This window comes from Notolabrus celidotus, chromosome 6 (genome assembly GCF_009762535.1).
Source record: "Notolabrus celidotus isolate fNotCel1 chromosome 6, fNotCel1.pri, whole genome shotgun sequence".
Classification (NCBI taxonomy): domain Eukaryota; kingdom Metazoa; phylum Chordata; class Actinopteri; order Labriformes; family Labridae; genus Notolabrus; species Notolabrus celidotus.
The window spans coordinates 10,885,460-10,904,908 of NC_048277.1; the positions used below are offsets into that span (position 1 = coordinate 10,885,460).

The following is a 19,449-nucleotide window of genomic DNA, read 5'->3' on the forward strand; positions in this document are numbered from 1 at the left end:
CTCCCTGTGTGTGTCTGTGTGTAATGAGGGAGTGTGATCCTGTTCTGAGTAAAGTCAGTTTGAGTCTGTTCTTGTCATAGGATAAGCTTTCACACTTTTGTACCCAGAGGCATGTTCGTGGTCGTAGTGTGATCTTTGGCTATTATTTCAAGCTATCTGTTTGTGCGAAACCTTGTTCCAGCTCAGAGAAGACATTTCTACTTTTTCTGTTGAAATGTTTCAGAAACTTAAATATTTATTGTGTAAATTCAACTTACTTAAGAGGCAATTTTTCCTTAATAAGAGACATGAAATATGGAAAGTAGAGGATGGGAGATGACATGCAGGAAAGGACGGGATTCTGAGTCAAACCAGCGACCACTGTGGCTCGGAATTTAGCCTCAGTACATGGGGCGCATGCTGAAACTGCAAGTCTGATTGGTCTTCTAGTCACTGTGTAAGTTAATTGAAAAGCAATGTGGCTGGTCTATCAAAATGTTGAGTGGTTTAACCTACTAATAGATTTATCAGACTTTTTTTCCCCAGTTAACAACTAGACCTTGACAGAATGGTCTGGTTCCCTCGCTGGTAAAAAATTATAATATAATTAAAAAACACACACACACACACACACACACACACACACACACGATAACTAAGAAGGAACTTCACGTTTAAGCCAGTAAAACCAGTCAGACTTTAAGTGAAACAACTGATGCAAAAAATTACAAAATCGTTTCATTTTTATATCGCTTCCCTATCTCCATCTCTTTCTGTCTTTTCATGGGTCTCTTTTAAACTTTGGATTGATTTCACACCCTTTACTTTCACTAAAACAAACTGCTCAAATGTTAAAAACAGGCCTGACTTTTCAGTAACATTTTCGATGCAGAAACAGGGAAAACAAGTAAAAGAGGCTTTTACTCACAAAGAAAAAAGTAGTATGAGTGGTGGAAGAAGAAGTAAAGAATGAGCCTGATTGTTATTCAGTTAAAAATATATATATGTACAATATAGTATTGACATTCAACCGAGTAATTCAACCAATTATGGCAGATCTTTGCCCCTTTCCAGCCTTATTTAGAACGAAGTGCCGTCTTTCTTTTTCATCTCTTTCTTCATCTTGTGTCATCTTTCTCCTGTTTTCTCTTGATTTTTTGTCTCTCCTCATTCTCTAAGAACAGATGGTGTGCTCAGTCATATGAATGGAGCCCAGAAAAGCTTTCATTCTGTTTTTTGTGTTTCTCTGACAAATACTGTGTTGTTTGGCTTTCTGTCTTCTTCGTGTAATTCCTGTTTTCTCTTCGCTGTCATAAATGACACTTTCTGAATGTTCTTTATTTCTTTTATTTCATTTTTACCTGGTCTCTGTCTTTCTCTTATCCACAAGAACATTTTGTCAGTATACTTACTATCATTGACAACAAAATCATTCTGATTGTAGCTCTTCGCTTTTTTTCCGGATGCAGACTCCTTTGAAGTAACTTTCAGAGATTTGCCTTTTATCAGTAACAATATGATGATGTTCTATAAACATTTTCTCTTCCTCCATCTCTTCCCTTCCACAACCCCTCTTCTGCTCTGCAGCAGTACTTCACTCTCCTCATTATAACTGACGGGGTGATCAGCGATATGGACGAGACCCGTGACGCCATCGTGCAAGCGTCTAAACTACCCATGTCTATCATCATCATCGGGGTGGGCAACGCTGACTTTGCTGCCATGGAGTTCTTAGATGGAGACGCCAGCGTTTTGAGGTCCAGCACAGGAGAGGAGGCTGTTCGGGACATTGTGCAGTTTGTTCCTTTCAGAGATTTCCGCAATGTAAGTATTTGATTCAGGATGTTGAACAATGAAAAAAAGGAGGGGCCTGAGTGCCATTAAGAAAAAACACAGCTGACATGATTAAGGTTTACTGGCTTTCAAAAAAGCACTGCCCTGTGTAGCAACAGCATAAATGCACACATAAGAATATTAAACATAATCAGACAGAAAAGTTCAGTCTGCTCAAAATGCTGACACTTTCCTTAAATCTCATACTTGTTGCAGAGAAGCTGTTTGTAACTCTTGTGGATATTTTTTCAGTTTAGTGGTAGGTCTATGATGCATCCCTCTAAGAATTATTTGAATGGCAAAGCAACACTGTATTACTCCATTAAAACATATGAGGTTAAAGCAAGGCAAGGAGAGTTTATTTACATAGCACACATCCAAATGAATATAAAGCTTTGTAGGTCTCTTGGCTAATTTCTAACCTGAAATTGGATGTCATGGATGTTGGTCCATTAGTATGAAGTTCAAAACACTGTAATATGATTTTGAGAATTTCAGTTTGATTTAATAATTTTAAATAATCAACTAAAAGTTTAACAACCAAAGTCAAACCCCTGAAAAGAGCTCGGACACAACAGCACAAACAAGTTCATCATGTGAAATAACCAATGTTGAAATAACAGTTGTGTACAATCCTTTGGCTAATGGACAGGTGATTCAACAAAATATTTTTACTCCATTCAAATGTTTCCTGTACTACACTGGTGTGTTATTTAAAAAAGAAAGCTTGGGTAACTAGAGGAAATAAACAGCAATACTTTGATTTTCACTTTGGTAAAATAGTGAATAGGCATTGTTACTTAAAAGCTGTGCAGGATCCTTAGTAGCGCTGTGTTGAAGTAGTGCACAGCTCTAGTTTCACTTTAATAACATGCTCACAGTTCCCCCATATTTTGACAACCAAACAGGTTTTGGTGAAGTTTGAAACCTCTCAGTCACCAGATTCTACTTGAGCTAATGTTTGGGCTTGCGGCTGTGATTTGCAGTGTCACTTTGACACCCTCTTAGTTCTGCCATGGAGGCTTTACTTAATAATGTGTCACAGTCTCTGAGTGAGAGTGTGTTTCCAAATGGAGGCCTGTTGGTTGGTAGATTGTAGGAAACACACTGTACTACTCATACAAGGTTTGATAGATGAGGAAAGCTGCTTGCTTATCTCAGACGCAACAGAGACTCTGAGAAATGTGTCATGTGCTGGTTTGATAAGCGCAATTAATGTAAAAAAAAAAGTGTTTATCCATGTGTGCCACAGGTAAGCACATGAGCTAATTAGTTGGTGCAAATTACGGGCATTGTGTGCATGGGAGACGGTCCATGTCACTTTTGTTTTTTATATTTGTTTGTGTGTGTGTGTGTGTGTGTGTGTGTGTGTGTGTGTGTGTGTGTGTGTGTGTGTGTGCGTGCGTGTGTGTGTGGGCTGGTGGTGGGCGAGCTGACTTCCTTTGTAGAAGGAGGAACAGACAGTGCTCACTGGCTTCTTTCCAATTTGTTGTTGTGAGAGTAAAGAAGAGTGAGAAATGACACTGTGACAGAGAGGAAACAAAATAATGAGAGTGACCTGAAATGATGTGCTGTGTCGGCAGGCTAACGCCATCTACATTCTGTTACCTCTAAGAAGTAGTTTGTAGGAATGTGATACTCTAACTCTTCTTATACCAAAACGTCTCAAATCCTGTATAATCTTTATCATCAAGCAAAGAAAAGTGGACCACACAGAATGGTAGACTTCATAACACTTTCAAAGACTTGGATACAAAGTGCTTGAAAGTTACAATGGGAGGCAATGAGAAACACTAAAATAACTTTTTCAAGTCTACATTGTCCGAGTGCAACACAACAAAACGGCAAAGTATCTCCCCAAGCAGCGTTACTGCAAAATATGATAAAAGCACTTTGGAAATAGGCTAAATAAGACAAAAAAATACCATAAGGATAAAATAAGGTATTAAGGTAGGTCAAACTGGTAACTTACACATAGCAATAAGTACAGTGATTTTTATTAGATCTGTAATCATGAACTGGAATCTGTCGCTGATGTAGCATATTGTCCTGAGAGGGTAAACATGGTGCAATATGTGCTCTTACAATGATGGGGCAGGAAGGACAGGTTGATTCGGGGTTGGTATTTGTTGAGCAGTCTGACTGTTTAAAGGAAGAGCTGCTCTTCTTCATCCTGGCGCTCTTTGCTCTGCTGGACCTGTACCTGTACCTATCCTCTGCCTGAGAGCAGAAGTTTAAAGATTTTACCCCATTGGTGTAGATGGGGGTGATGCCTGGTAGCTGGGTCCCAATTATTTTGACTGCAGTTGTTATTCCTCACTGAAGAGCACTACTCTGGTCCTCTTTCGTGCAGCTGGAGTCACACTGCCACACAGTACATCAGTGCACTATTAAAGGCACAGTACATTCCCTCAGGGCATTGCTCTCAGTAAGACAATAATGATAATTTGATCCATTAGAATGTTTTTCTAGAGTTTTAAATATACTTCAAGCTGGACATCATAAGCACTGTAATGATGAAGATGGATAATAAGAGTGTGTAAGGAAGAGTTGAAATCATTTAAATTGCAAGATCACAAATAATAAAGAAAGTAAAGAAACATTGTTAATACGCATCAAGTGAATGTCATTTAAAACAAGTTTGTACGTTTTTCTGTGTTTGAAACAAATAGGGACACATCTGTATCATCTCACCAAGCACACTGGTCAAAGTTTAACCAGCATTTTGCAGAACAGGGACAGGGAATTGTCCTCCTGGAGTCAGACTTCATGGCTATTCCTATGGATATGGAACAGCAGCTTCTGAGACAAAAATTGAAGCTGTTCCTTTATCTCCAACTCACTGACAATGCTTTGTGATGTTTATTCATGCTGATTTTAACTCTCAAAATCTTGTCCAGGTACATACATACTAGGGATGTAAATTTCAAGTATTTTCCGTGATCGATCTTTGTAAATGTTAACGATCAATCATCGATTAATCATTTAAAAACATAAACGTTTTCCATGTCAAAAACAATGCCAAATGCGTTTCTTCCCTCAATTCAAGTTTTCCGTCACAACACAATGTATAACTGACAGTATTAAATAGCTACAAATCATATTGAGGTGTAAAAAAGATTAAAACACGCTGAATATCAATGTGTGGAGCAGGCTCATAATCTCCGCAGACATGCAGTCATATAGAGTGAAGGCTCAGACATGTGGATTTACTGCAACAAGAGAACTGAACAGAAACATATTTCAGACTCACAGTGTCCAGTTTTCTGCCTACTCGTTCTTATTGAGAATAATAAGCATGTGTATGTGGTCAGGTGTCAGCCGGGAGTGCAACCGGGTCATAATCAGTCCTCTGCGGAGGTAAAAAAAAAAGCGCTCGTGGAAACCTGTCACTCAGCCGCAGCCCCCAGCTGAGCGTCTCCGCTACACCTTTAGTCAGCTGATTCACATCGAAACATGCTTTAAACGTAAAACACCTCCCTTATAGCTGAACGAAGTGAGACCACATGATGTTTGTTCCACGTGACATGAAAATAGAAAACAAAAAAAAGTTTTCGAGTAAGTTCTTAACAATCAAATAATCAATACTTGTTTAATTGTCAACATCTCTAATACATACACTTTGTCAAAGGTTTGTGCTCCTTCCTGGTAAATGTAGATTCCTCTACCTCTATGAGCATATAGCCATTAGCCAGTCCTAGGTTTGTACTTTGCACATGCAGTGCTAGAGTTGGCAAAGTAAGTGGGACCAAAAGTATCAATCATCATTTCAGGGCTTAGATTTTTTGTGTACTTCAGTTTGATCAGCATCTTTGTCTTTGTCGATGTCAATGTACTCTCTTGCTCTCTTCCTCTGTCAGGCACCCAAGGAGACTCTGGCTAAGTCCGTCCTTGCCGAGCTGCCTCAGCAGGTCACCCAGTATTTCAAGCAGCGGAATCTACCTCCCAGAAACTCGGCATCAGAGTGAGACATGCAGAAGAAGACGGGCCACTCGCTGTGCTATTGCTCAACTCAAAGTTTCTTCTTATTGACATAAAAGTGTACAAATTAGCCGTGAACAACAATAAGTTATGAACAAAAAAAAACAAACACTAAAGACATCCCTGTCATTATATCTGCTATGTTGTTACTGGTTTAAGAATTTGTGATCAATATCCAGAGTGAATGCAGCAGAGGGCTTATTGTGTTTCTTAAATCTCCACAACACAGATCTGTGATGATTAAGTGTTAAAGACATCTCATGTCTTCAGTGACGGGAGGTGTTTTCAGATGTTATAATATGCATTTAAACATTGGCCTTCTTTTACAGAAATTAAAAAGGCTTCAATGAGGATGTACATTTTTGCTTTTGCATGTGTGTGTCGTGATTGATACCACGTGGTATAAACAAGTCCTTGGTGTAAAGTCCCCTCTCTGAGCTGACCTATTTCAGTGGTTGAACGCCCTTCTGTCGTCATTCAGATCCTTTCCAGGTAGCGGATCAGATTATGGCTGTTTTGCTTTTGTGATCTTGTGCGATGAACTCACAGATCGAGCCTCAACTGTACTGTGTTCTCACTCCTGCTCTATTGTCTGGTGGGAAGTTTGAATATTTTAGTCTTAAATACCAGTAGTCCAAGAGGGAGGTTTTAATGCTCTGCTATGCTTCTTTGATTCAGGAGGGCAGAGTCAGATGAGGATGAGGCCGTAGTGGCAGCTGTAGCACTAACACAGGATATATATATATATATTGGATACTGTGTGAACTCATCTGGCTGTTATATGAGGGACCATTTGCTAGACTTTGCCAGCATTGATAATTATTAACTTTGGTTCATCCTGCATGTTGCCAATATCTGCTCACTGTTTACAAACTGATGCTGATGAGCTCAAAGGCATGATCTTTTTTATTATGTATTTATCAGATTTTGTAAATATTTTAAGGAGACTCTATTGAAAGAGAGTGCAGTGTTACATGGCACAGAAAGTGTCCATGGAGGTTGTTAGTCTGGGATTTAAATAGTGGATCTGGAACAGAAGTGTCTGATATGCATATATATCGAATGTATATTTATATGATGCTGTTTATGTTCTGAAAGCCAACGTTTGGACATGTTTTTAATGTACTTTTTATGCAGTGCTGAACTGTGTTCTTTGACTATAACGTGTATTACTGTGCATCTTTGTACTAAATGTGTTATTGATTTTATAAAGTTGTGTCTATGTCCACACTCAGGTTAATAAACTGAACGAAATGTCACATGGCCTCCTTATTTTTTACACCACTAATTTATACCAACACATATCTGTGATGGTCTGTTTCCTGTTTGTAGTTCTTTTGTAGTACTGACAAATGCTGTAACAGGCTTTGTTTACAAAGGCACAGTCACATTTGAACTACAATATAGCTTTTAAGGAACCTCTGAATAGATAACAGAACGTGGGTGCACAGTCCAACTGTCTCAACTTCAGCTACATGTTTGCAACTAATGATGTTCATCGGAATAAAACAATAACCTTCCTGTTGATAATGAAGCACCTGGCTGAAGCCTGCATGAATGACAACAAGGTTACAAAGGAACATATGAAATTGTCAAAAGAAACAATACAATTACAAGGACATATAAAACTAAGAAAAACAGCAGGGATACATGAAATGTCTTAAAAGATATGCAGCTAACCAGAAATACATGCAAACAATGACTACAACACTTCATGATCACAAAAAGATGAAAAAAAAAGAAACAAGTGGGCGGTGGCAAAAGACACCAACACCAGGTTTGTGTTTGTCTTCACATTTGTCATGCCTACTTTTGAACTGTTACAGCTAAGACTGAAGGGACAATAAAATACAGCATACTGCCACCAGTAAGAGCTGACTGAGTGTAGTCAGTTAAAGAATCAAAGAAGGCTAAAAAATGTCAGCTGTGTTGAGCAGTGGGCGGAATTCGCTGCTCTGGTTTAATGCTGTGGTCTTGAGTTCTGGTTTCTATGGTTTAACAGTCAAATCCTCGACCTATATTTTTGTGTGCATGTTTGTTTTTTTTTTCGTGGTTACTTTTTGCACGTCTAAACCCATGACACAGTTTAAACTTACCCTGAGAAAGTCTGCTTTAATGATGGCAATGAGCTCTCACAGACAAACAGGAATGCTTTTTATTTCCCATGAATGCATTAAAATTAACCTACAGTCTCATCATCACTTTGTGTTTACAAAAGCTTTGAGTCACTCCCGGACCCACTCTGACAGGCTCGACCCCGTCCATTAAAGACACAAACAAACGTCTGACTGTTCAGGTTTTTTAAATGGCACTGATGGACTCCAGCACAATCTGATACCTCACCTAGACCACCATCCTGCTTCTGTATGTCAGTCTGCTAAATGAGTTCAGCTACAGATGCACGTCTCCTGCCAAGCTTTTAATGAGGACTGAGTACACATCCCAGAATCCAATTACCCAAATTAGTACGATTTCACACCAGTTCAATTCGACACATTCATTTCATGGCCCATGTAGATCTGGGTCATCAGATTTATCTCAGATCTTTAACCGCCATCCAACCAGTCATCAGGATGCTGATGAACGATAAAAACATAATCAAGGTTTTAATACATTTCTATTAAAAGCTTTTGATTATCTATTTGACGCCTCAGCACTGACAGCCAAATGGAGCCAGAAGTCTATCAGTGTGTTCAATTTTTACCCTTTATATTTACTCTAAGCACTCCCTCGACCAATTCAGTTCCTACTACTTTTAACTCCAAACCAGAGTTTCAAATGTTTGGTTTTTATTGCCAGGCTGACAGACAACAGCAAAAAACATTAAACATGCTCATATTTACTTTAATGCGCTGTGCAACCCTGTGCAGCTTCAACTGACAACCAGTTATTTAGGCATCTATGTTTTTACAGGCAAAGTTTGGAGAAAAGGTTACTGGGGGTGAATTTCATATTAAGATATTTTCCATCCAAAGGTCCTTTTTGATGGCTTTACTATGACAAGACAAACGGAAATGAGAGGTAACATCTTGTGGAGATTGCTCTGGTGTATTTCCAGTCCTACAATAATCAGGTGCATTTATTCCACTCAATTCAAACAAGTGTATACATGATTCATGAATTCTGAAAATACTTATGATTTATCTATTTTTTATCCAAAGGTAATTCTTTGAATCATTATGATTAAATGTGGTAGTGTGTGGTATTTTTGTACTGTATGTATACCCACCTGCGAACATTTTATGGTCTTTTTTTATCTTGTAGAAGTTATTCAGTGGTTTCTGTACTGAGAGATATACTGAGCAGTCCAGAGAAGAATCTGAATGGACATTATGTAATTTAGTTTTCTAACAAACTGACTTTTCTTTTTTCTTTGTGAAGAGCCAGGTTGTTTTCAAATGAAAAGAAAGTAGAAATAAAGACAGTCCAAGGTGCCTTGGTTGATGCGATTCATACCATATTTAGTATTTCTTGTATTTTAACTTTTTATTGGTTTAATTCATCCTTACATTATGTACTGTAATACAGTATGGGCAGCTACTTGTCCCTCTTATCTAAATACGATTTTGTTGGTCCAAAAGATATATTTAAGGATGATTAGTTTTTTCAAAAGATGTGACTCCTCTGCTCCTCTTTTGAAAAAGTACAAACTTTTGCCCATTTTTAATGTGAAAATGTATTAGACCTGTGTGTTTATGTATAAATATGTACACTTAACCAGAGACCTGCCCTGTACTTTTCAGATTCAGAAGTTTTCCTTTGACATTCATTCATATAATACCAGATATTCAAAAAAAATTCACCTCCCATTTTGCAGGAATTCCCTTAATCAGTACACATTGAAATACAGCGGACCATCTATCTGGAACATTCTGTCCCCGTCTTTACAATCAGAATCGTCACTATCATCCTTCAAAAAGCATCTGAAAAGGTCACCAATTTAGCAAGTCTCTATACATTTCTCTGTTTTACTGTATCTTGTAAATGTACAATTATTGAATTGTATTTCTAACTTGTCTGTATTGAGGCTTTTTATAACTTTTTGATTAGCAGGAGGGAATGTATTTTCATGAGCCTCTTACCTCCCCTGCACAATGTTTAAGGTTCCATTGTGTATATTGTTGTCTTTATAACGTGCAGCTAAAATAATCAGATTCAGCTCATCAGAGCATGTCAGTTTGAACATTATCAGGTTACTAAATATTGATTTGACCCTTTCTGAGGATACTGTCACTGCAACACAAAGTTAACAGGACAAACATGTTGACATTAAGTCAGGTTAAATTGAGCATTCTGATTATGAGTAACAATATCAGTATGTATGGACGTTAAGTATTATATGAATACACTCTGATGGCAATGACTTATTGAACCATGTGCTCTTGTCACAATGTTTGCTTTTATGGGGATATTGAAGTAATAAGGCTGATTATGTAAAAGTCTGAGTTTTCTAATGATAGAATTATTGTGTATCCTAGGATTTAACCACTCCAAAGGACAGCTGCACACTAGACAACATGTTTGCTGTCTGTGTTTATTCAGAATTTAAAGTCTTCTTAACATACATTAACTTCTCGAAGGCAGCACTTCCAGAATATAAAAAACTCATCCAAGTCAAAATCTCATTTTTGCATCACAAAAAACCACAACAGTGCTCATCATTCATCACCTGCTCTGTCTCCATCACACACACACACACACACACACACACAAATACACACAAACACATGCACACAACACACCCAGTAAAGACATGACACAAGGGAAAGCTCTTTATTATTCTCCGCTCAGTTTTGAACAACAGATCTCCTAACACTTGAGACAGCAGCAAACATTCCAGCATCTTTCCAGCATGACCTGACTCTGAGACAAAGTACTGATGAGAGAAAACATCACGTCACACAAATAAAAACATCTTTTTTTTCCAAACGATTTCACGGCATTTTACCCAAAAGCTAGAGAAGCGCGTCCTGCCCGACTCTTTCTCCACTGTTGCTCATAGCTAAAAGGTGAGTCATGTGACACACGCTAAAGCAGTCTCTTTCCTTTGCTCCACAGCTGTCAATCACTGTTCCCTCAGCCAACAACACAGCTCGCAGTCACTGTGGCTTGGGTTGGGAGGGGGGTGTGAGGGGGGGCAGGAGGTCATCGGGATAGGCAGTGCGGGATTGGCTGCTCGGCTTAAACTGTGTGAGATTTGATTAAAGGAAGGAAGGTTGGAGTCGTCATGTTTGAAAGCCACAATAGCAAAAATCACAGATAGATACACAGATTCAGTTTATTATAGATTTCGAATGGGTCCTAATGTTACTATTTATTACGGTTATATTGAGGGACTGAAGTCTGTCTGATGACAAGGAGCAACAGTTCAACTCACAGCTGTGAAAACACCAGGAATACTAAAGATGTTTGCTAAGTATGTGAGGTTCCAGTGTATTACTGATTTATATGTGCACACTATGGATATGTGTGTGTGCGTGTATTTGACCTTTAAAATCCAACAGTGTATGCGTGTGTGTGTGTGTGTGTGTGTGTGTGTGTGTGTGTGTGTGTGTGTGTGTGTGTGTGTGTGTGTGTGTGTGTGTGTGCGTGTGCATGTGCATGTGTGTGTAATTTGTATGAGGTTACCTTTTCTGACAGGATACAAGCCTACTGTGTGCTCGCTGACAAACCTCAGGCTGTGTGTGTGTGTTCGTGTGTGGATGCAGTTGTGTGTTTATCTATAAGCCCTGCTGTGCCGTGGGTACGGCAACATGGTTGTGTCCACGCTACCTTCGCTGTCTGAGCTGCTGTCAGAGTCGCTGCTGGCAGAATAAACGCAGAGTCCCGGTAAAACCCCGACGCACACGGCTGCTGATGGCAGGTGTAGTGTGCCTTGACCGGAGCCCACTGGGGCTGAGGGTGTCTTGGCTGTCAGACCAGGGACCATTTGTTTATCTTCAGCCCGCTCTGCTCCTTCTCCTGCTCCATCCTCCTGTTCTGAACAGCAAACACACCATCAGATTCAGAGCTTCTACTTGCAGACATCCACCCATCAGTCTCTTTTCTCTTTTGGTCACACAAAATAAAGTAATGTGGGAAAGACTGAATAATGTATAGAACGTTCTATGGAGCTGTTATGTTATGTTAGCTGTTTAACATAATTTTGATAACCACAATGTGCCCACCTGCTGAACAGTGAACTGCCATCATGCAAAGATAGAACCTTGCTTGTAAATTAACATTAGCATTGCATACTTGAAAAGGGGCTAAAGGGTAACATAGATAAATTAATGTGCTTTATTTAATCTGTAACCCAATGCAAAGAGTGTCAGTTCTATTAATCTCTTCTAAAGGTAATTGCAAAAATGAATCTCTCAATCATAAGCAGCAGGCTGTTTGTTTGCTTGCATGTCTCTGATAAATAGTACCATCACTTAGTAGTTCCAGGAACTATCAAAGAGGTCTACACATTGACCTCACTCCCTTTCAGACGGACAGATATTCCACCTTCCAGACTGCCGCCCACCTTTGAGTCTGTCTCCATTCCCTGTTGATGCTGCTGTTGTGATTTCCACCTTCTGTTTCTTACTGCTGTCTGAAGACTGAGAGGAGCTGAGTGAGAGAGCACAGAGATTTAAAAGATTTGATGATGCTGTAAATATGGTCACATGTCAACAATGCTTCAGATGAGTACATGATCTCCAACTTTGGTCAACTGCAGTGAAAATCGGAATTATTACCCAGTTCTATACTTTGCCCTGGCTGCACTGAGCATCATCACAGCTTTCTGAACACTGCTTAGGTTTTATGACTGACACTGTGTGTGTAGAAAAATGTAGTTTATATGTGTGATAAAAATGTTAGAGTTAGAAATTCCTCAAGCTTCAAATACACTGAAGAAGGAGCCTTAAGTTATCTATTTAAGAAATTTCTAAAATGTAACTCAACTCACTCGCATGAGCTGTTCAAATGTAAGGTGACGCTGCATGCTTGACCAAACACACTGATGCTGACCAGCAGGTTAACACAGGGGAGCATTTAGCAGCCAAGGCAACTACTTGTTTCTAGAGTTAAGTGTATGATTGATTTTATAGAATATGTCAGTGTTGTGTTCACATCTCGTTCTACTGCTTCAATCCACAGAGCAGGTTTGAGGGTCATACAAGGGTCGTACCTGCGTCTCTTGACAGCTCCAGCTAATAGATGAGCCTGAGAAAGGTGGCTGGTCCTCTGCTCGGCCCCTGACTGTTTGGGTGCCACCTTCTTCTCCGGCTCTTTACGGCCTTCTGTGGATGCATGCTTCACTAGAGCGCTGTGAAGGCATAGAGTTAAGGTGACTAAAGCACAGTAGGACCTTTAAATGGCGAGTAATGTGACATTCAGCAGCAGTCTGAACAATAAACAGCTTTTTGTCCTCTCTTCAATGGGGAGCAGTTTCATCTCTCCATCAGTGTGGAGGAAAAAGTGACACGGTTCTATTAGGCTAAGAAAAGCAATCCGGGAGAGAGGCAGAGAGAGATGACACAGATATAAAAGAACACGAGGAGATGGACACCGCTCAAGAGACCTGAAATCAGGTCGAGTTGCAGCGACAGAGGAAGAAGGACTGAGAGATGTGGAAGAGACAAAATACAAAGAGGTACAGGGAGGACAGGAGTTTTTACCGCATTAGTAAGAGCCACACTTGTGTTTGCTAGTGTGTGCGTGTGTGCTTTGTGTTCACAGCAACTGCTTTAAATTGTCGCTGTAGTTACCAGCGTATGATACAGTTTCCACGACAACCCCTTCTTTTTCTGCAGATAAACCTGTCTGTCTGCAAGGACAAGAGACGGCAATGACGAGCAACACCAAAACTAATGAACACGTGTGACAAATTTGTTCTGTGGACACGCAGGAATTTCAAAAAGGCACATTACTGATGGATTAGACAGGAGCTGCATCTTCAAATCAAGATCTCCGATCTGATTATCAAATCAATCTGAATCAGACAACGCTTTTTTAAACAAAGAATGAGTCCAAATATTCACAGCAAACAGCAGACGAGACAACTATAGGTTTCTTCAAACGGCTGCAGAGAAGGGTCAGTGGTCATAATGTTCTAGCTGATCAGGTCAGGTGAGAGCGATTGATATAAAACTTGAACTCCCGTATACTGTTTGAAGACTTCACACATCAGTCCAGTTGTACATCCATCTGTAAACTGAATGGCTTAAATATTACACAGAGAAGTCTGCATCTTTCAGTGTCACAAACAGAAATTAAGAGTATGTCAGCAGAAGATGTTCTGCACCAGAGAACAAGCACTAATAATAATACTGCTTTGTCAGCTCGGGTCTGAAAGACTGCATGTTCAGAGTGGGCAGAGTGTTTCAGGTCCAGCACAGCGTTAGGCGGTGGAAAGGTGTGTTCTGTAAATGCTGAATCCCCGTGCTTCTTTTCAGTTCAGCATAACAGACTACTGGACCTGACTTACATAAAGTCCTCCTCCACTCAAGACCACCCATTCACACATTATCTCACACTGACGGCTGTGACCAGTCGTTCACACGCGTACACATCACAGGCACAGATGGTGGTCAAACCCCTGATCACTGAAGTAGATCAGCCTCATGTGCCACAGATGTCCAAGGAAACAGACAAATAAACTTTTGCTGCCGTGCTTCAGCTACGTCTCAGAGGGTCTTATTCTTTACATGAACACTCGTGTGATGAAAGGATATTCTGTACTCTAGCAGTTCCTTCTTCTCTTCATCCCTGCGTTGCTTCTCCAACAAGCACTGTTGCCGGGAGACCTCGTCCAGGAAGCTGGTCTCTTCCTCGTCCAATCCTCTCACCATGTTCCCTGTCACCATGGAAACAAACATGCTCTGAACACATGGCAGTGGAGAAATTGCATTTTTTTTTTTTTTTTTAGAAAAGAAACCCTAACAGTTTTTCCCAACCACACACACACAAGTGACCTTCACATGAGCGAGGCCGCTGAAATCTAACAGGTTCACGCTTTATGACAGAAAGACTTCCAACACTGATGCCGTCAGTATTTCCCAAACTGAGTTACTCTCTAATGAATCTGAACTTTATATAAAAAATGTCATCAATGAAGTAGCTAGATGATGTCGCTTTTCTCGAGAAGTATAGAGCTTTGGAAAAAAGAAACCTGACATGCAGAGGCAAAGCTGGTTGATCAGAAACACAGATTGACTCTCAGTGTTGATCATTGAGTGCAGTTTAGCTGGATCAGAGTGAATGAAACTGACTGCTACAAAATGCTCTCCTGTTCCTGCAGGTGAGGCATAGACTGTATAATTAATAGACGTTGAATCCGTGACGTCACCCATCTGTTTCTGAAGCGCTGTTTTGAAGCCAATCGTTGGCAGGAGCCATATTGGAAATGCTGAACACAACCTAACTTAGTGTGAGGTAAAGAGGCGGGGTTTGAGCCTCCTAGCCAACAGCTACAGTGTTCCCGCCTGTCAATCAAGTCAGTCATGTCCTTATTTGATCAAAACTTGTAATCTTAATATCTTCTGAACTGTCGTGTTATAAAAAAAATGCACCCCCTTACAGTGAGTGCGGATAGAGGAATTAGCTATTCAGACTGAAGCCTTTTTTTGAACCAGGCTGTAAACATGTTGCTTATTGCTGCAAATATCGTCTGCTTTGAATGGGTGTGTATGTGGTTTCCGGTCTCTCTGCAGCCAGCCTCAAGTGGACACTCAATGAACTGCAGTTAATAACACGTCCGCATGAGCTTCGTGTTTTGAGACCGGCGGTTGCTGCTTGAGGTGAGGTTGTGGAAGAATGTCTTCACATGGAACCTTTTAACAATATTACTGCTCAGTTCAGAGATAGTTAAAAGTAGGGGCATCAGGAGTTAATACATATCTATTGTCTAATAATTAAAAATAATATAATAATGTCCAACAGGAGAAGGCAAGTGAAATCATTTGGCTTGTTTAACACCATGATAGAAAATTAAAGGTGTGTCCCAACTAGGGACGTTAACAATTAATTAAGTATTGATTAGTTGATTAAGAGCTTAATTGAACACACATGTTTGTTTTCAATTCCCCATCACGTGGAACAAACATGTGGTCTCATATTACATTCAGCTATCAGGAAGGTGTTTTCAGTGTAAAGCATGTTCAATGTGAATCAGCAGACTAAAAGTGTTGCACACAGCGGAGATGCTCACTTAGGGTCTACAGATTTGCGCCAGGGATACGCAACTGCCGCCAACAACGACACGGACACAAAGGTCAAAAACTTAACACAGGACATTTCCCCATCTTTAGATACAAAGCCAACAGACCTGTGGGATGGCACTGGTGTTGCTGGCAGATCAGCAACATCAATAATCAGTTTGATATTTATTCAGTGCTGTGAGTTATATGCATTGTTTTACTGTGGAAATATGATTTAGGGGAAAAAAAGGTATTTTGCATTGTTTTTGACATAAGAAAACTCAATGTTTTTTTAATGATCAATCAACAATTGATCATTAACATTTCCAAAGATTGATTATGGAGAATACTTAAAATTAGCACCGTTTTGTATTTCATTTGCTTGTCTTTAAGGTGCTTTCAAAGAAAGAAGGTAGTCGTTAAAATCCATGACGCAGGGGTCAACTTATCCTGACTTTGAGTTTCCAATATGGCTCATGCTGGATCATACATAACTATTATCATTAAAATCATCAAAATGCAAGTACTGTTTTTTTCCTTTATGTGGTTGAGGGGCTCCAATGAAACTACTTAAAGGTGATTTGTTGAGTTTATTTGTAAACAAATTAAAGTTAAGTCTGCATTCTGTCCAACACACAAAAATAAAGCAGTTGTGAAATCCATTCTTTAGAGGGCATTTTATATTCATGATTTTTTTTTTTTTTTATGATGAGGAAACTCCATATACAAGGTAAAGCCCAAACCTGGATGACAAAGACGAGCAGACAGACAAACACTCACTGAATTTGAACTGCTCCTCGTAATCCTCTTGCTTCTTGTCTTTCTGCTCCTGCAGTCTCTCAAAGAGGGAGCGGGGGTCATACTCCTCCTCTGGGGCCTCTGAGGAGTGCACAAACAGATATTGATGTACCCATTGATGTAGCTGGAAGTGTAGGAGGTTTGGTGTGTTTTGGATCTATGTGTGCATGCCCTTACCTTCTGGGTCCTCAGGTTTCCGGACTTTCTCCCATTCCTCCTGTCTCTTCTTCCTCTGCTCATCAAGCTCAGCTTCTGTCACAAACTTCCTGCTTAGATCAACACCTGCTGCTCCACCCCCTGCCATTACAGCTGACCTAAACACAAACACACATAGACATTCAGCACTCCTGAGAAATTACAAGTCAAAGTGTGACTCTTTTGGGTTCAGCAAAGGAATAACTCAATCCAATCCATTATTAGCCACTGAGAAAATCCAATTCAAAAATCCAAAAATACAATACAATCATTAAAAAAAACAGTCAATACAAGTTTAGAATATTTTAGACATAAGCATTTTTTGTCTTTCATAAATTGAGATGCCAAGAAAAATCTCTGACACAAAGATTCAGGGATGTTCCTCTATAGTTTTGTTATACATGAGCCATGTTGTCTGTTTTTTTAGAGATTTTAGGGACTTATAAAGTTGAGAGGACTCACTGAGTTTTAGCAGAAGCCCTCTAACTCCCCCTTGTGGTCAGAATAAATCACTGCAAGTGACTCACAATTCAAGCAACATAAAGTCATTGTATTCAAAGGGGACAGCTCAAGAACCAAAGATATCATAACTGATATATAAAAAGGAGGCCACAAAGTTAAGTATCATTTTGCTCTGTGCACATGCACGTTTGACAAATCATCCTACTGAGACTCCAACAATAAACTCGTATCACAGAAACTGCATTGGAAGGGTGTAAATGTTATTCATCTGGGATAATCACTGACCGGTCAGGCAGTAGACACTCTGCTTTTGAGAGTAATCTTAAAACACTCTTTGTTGATGAGGCTTATAGCCTGTGCTGGCTCAGGCTTAGACTTAGTAATGCTGCTATAGGCTCAGCTGTCAAGGGAATCAACAACCTTAACTTCTATCTCTCCCTCTATCTATATTTACATGCAGTCATGTCATTTTAACATTATTGTATTATAATGCCCTTTCATTACAATGCAGCTAATGCTACCATTGCACAGTTTTCTATCATTTGTATTGGCCTTGCAGATATATATGTCCATATTATGTGTTTAAGCTGTCACGCTGTCTCTATCAAGCTATCTTTCTACATCTCTTTGCTCTCTCTGCAAAGTGTAAGAGAACTTTAGTTGCGAATTAAAGATTTGTGAATAAAAACTGGTTGCCTGATATGCATCGACCTCGCTGATTCACTCATTGTTACCTAAAACGATGATAACAACACTGGCTGCGAAGGTTAGCTTGCTAAACCCCATAACACACTCTGTTTATTATCTAATACTTAAAGTTATACATAATAGCATGGTTTCGTGGCCAACATGAAGAACAACAGTGAACCTTTCAGCGTGCTGTTTTTGTTGTTGAAATGCTCGAGCTGCAGCTCCTGTGAGTCCTGCAGCCTCGTCGGGCTCCCGTTAGCTTCATTAGCCTTCAACAAGCTGCTAGCCCCGCGCTCACTGACCAAACGTGACATGAACAGAGAAACAGCTTCATACTCAACGTAGCAGTCTTCGATGTCGGGTTCTGACCTAGTGATTGCGATATGAACATTTTAAATATCTCTGCAACTCACCACGTAGTGCTCGTCTCCTCCAACAGCTAGACGTTTTGTGTCACTTTAAAATGATCTCGTGTTTATCTCGACGGACAGAACAGTAGTTCCGACCTGTTCCCCTGCAGCCGAGTCGAGCTCCGGAAGATTTTTGCAATAACATGACCCAACTAAGTGAAAAAATATGGTGAGATATGCAAAAAAAAAGGGTACAGTACGCTGTGCGAATTACGGGGGGTCTAGGGGGGTCTGACCCCTTAATTGACACAAGAGACCCCCTGAAAGCCTCAACTGCAAAATTGTGTGTGTGTGTGTGTGTGTGTGTGTGTGTGTGTGTTTGTGGGTGTGTGTTTGTGGGTGTGTGTCAAGGAAACTATTTATAACATAATTTTTTTCCACTTGCTATTGTCACTACAAATGCCATTTTAAAGCTCATCACGTTTGTTTTATCCAGAGCCGGCCCTAACCGACTTGGTGCCCTAGGCAAGATTTTAACTGGTGCCCCTTGTATTGTAACCAACTCAAACAATCACATCACATATACACTTAAAGACAATTGACATCCAGCTTTATGTTTTAAAGGTTTCCTTTGTTTTAAAATAAAAATTACCTCTAAAAGAATATTAATAAAATAGTAATAACACTGATATTTAGAAGGGAAATAATAATACAAGTTCAAAATGCATAATGTAATAGTAGTATTTATTCAGTCGTTACACAATAATTTCCACAGTGCAGACACTTTAAACAAAGCAACATTAATGTATTAAGTGATGACTGAAAAGGCAGAAGCAAAATGCTTATTGAAGCCTAGCCTACATTTTCTATCTAATTAAGCTTCCAAAGTGTAAAGAAAACAACAACAACAAAACATTTGATTTGACATTCGATTTGAGAATCGATTTTAGAGCATAACGATCTGGTATCGGAAGTATCGATATTTCAGTATTGAT

The 19,449-nt window shown here is 39.7% G+C and overlaps 2 protein-coding genes across 3 annotated transcripts in view; one reads left to right on the forward strand and one right to left on the reverse strand.

Moving 5' to 3' along the window:
- cpne2 (copine II) overlaps positions 1–7,052 on the forward strand; it is a 48,779-nt gene extending 41,727 nt beyond the window's left edge. For both annotated transcript variants that reach the window (XM_034684737.1, XM_034684738.1), the window contains exons 15-16: positions 1,567–1,803; positions 5,673–7,052. In XM_034684737.1, coding sequence (XP_034540628.1) covers positions 1,567–1,803; positions 5,673–5,780 — 345 coding nt within the window. In that variant the 3' untranslated portion in view covers positions 5,781–7,052. The remainder of the gene's footprint in view (positions 1–1,566; positions 1,804–5,672) is intronic.
- Positions 7,053–10,550: 3,498 nt separating this feature from the next.
- Positions 10,551–18,643, reverse strand: psme3ip1 (proteasome activator subunit 3 interacting protein 1). The gene is made up of 8 exons (XM_034685184.1): positions 18,518–18,643; positions 16,935–17,071; positions 16,740–16,838; positions 14,496–14,617; positions 12,950–13,089; positions 12,302–12,387; positions 11,566–11,772; positions 10,551–10,979 (listed from the first exon to the last, which is right to left on the reverse strand). Exons 2-8 carry the CDS (start codon positions 17,059–17,061, stop codon positions 10,975–10,977), a joined length of 786 nt encoding a protein of 261 aa, XP_034541075.1. The 5' UTR covers positions 17,062–17,071; positions 18,518–18,643; the 3' UTR covers positions 10,551–10,974.
- Positions 18,644–19,449: the final 806 nt, after the last annotated feature.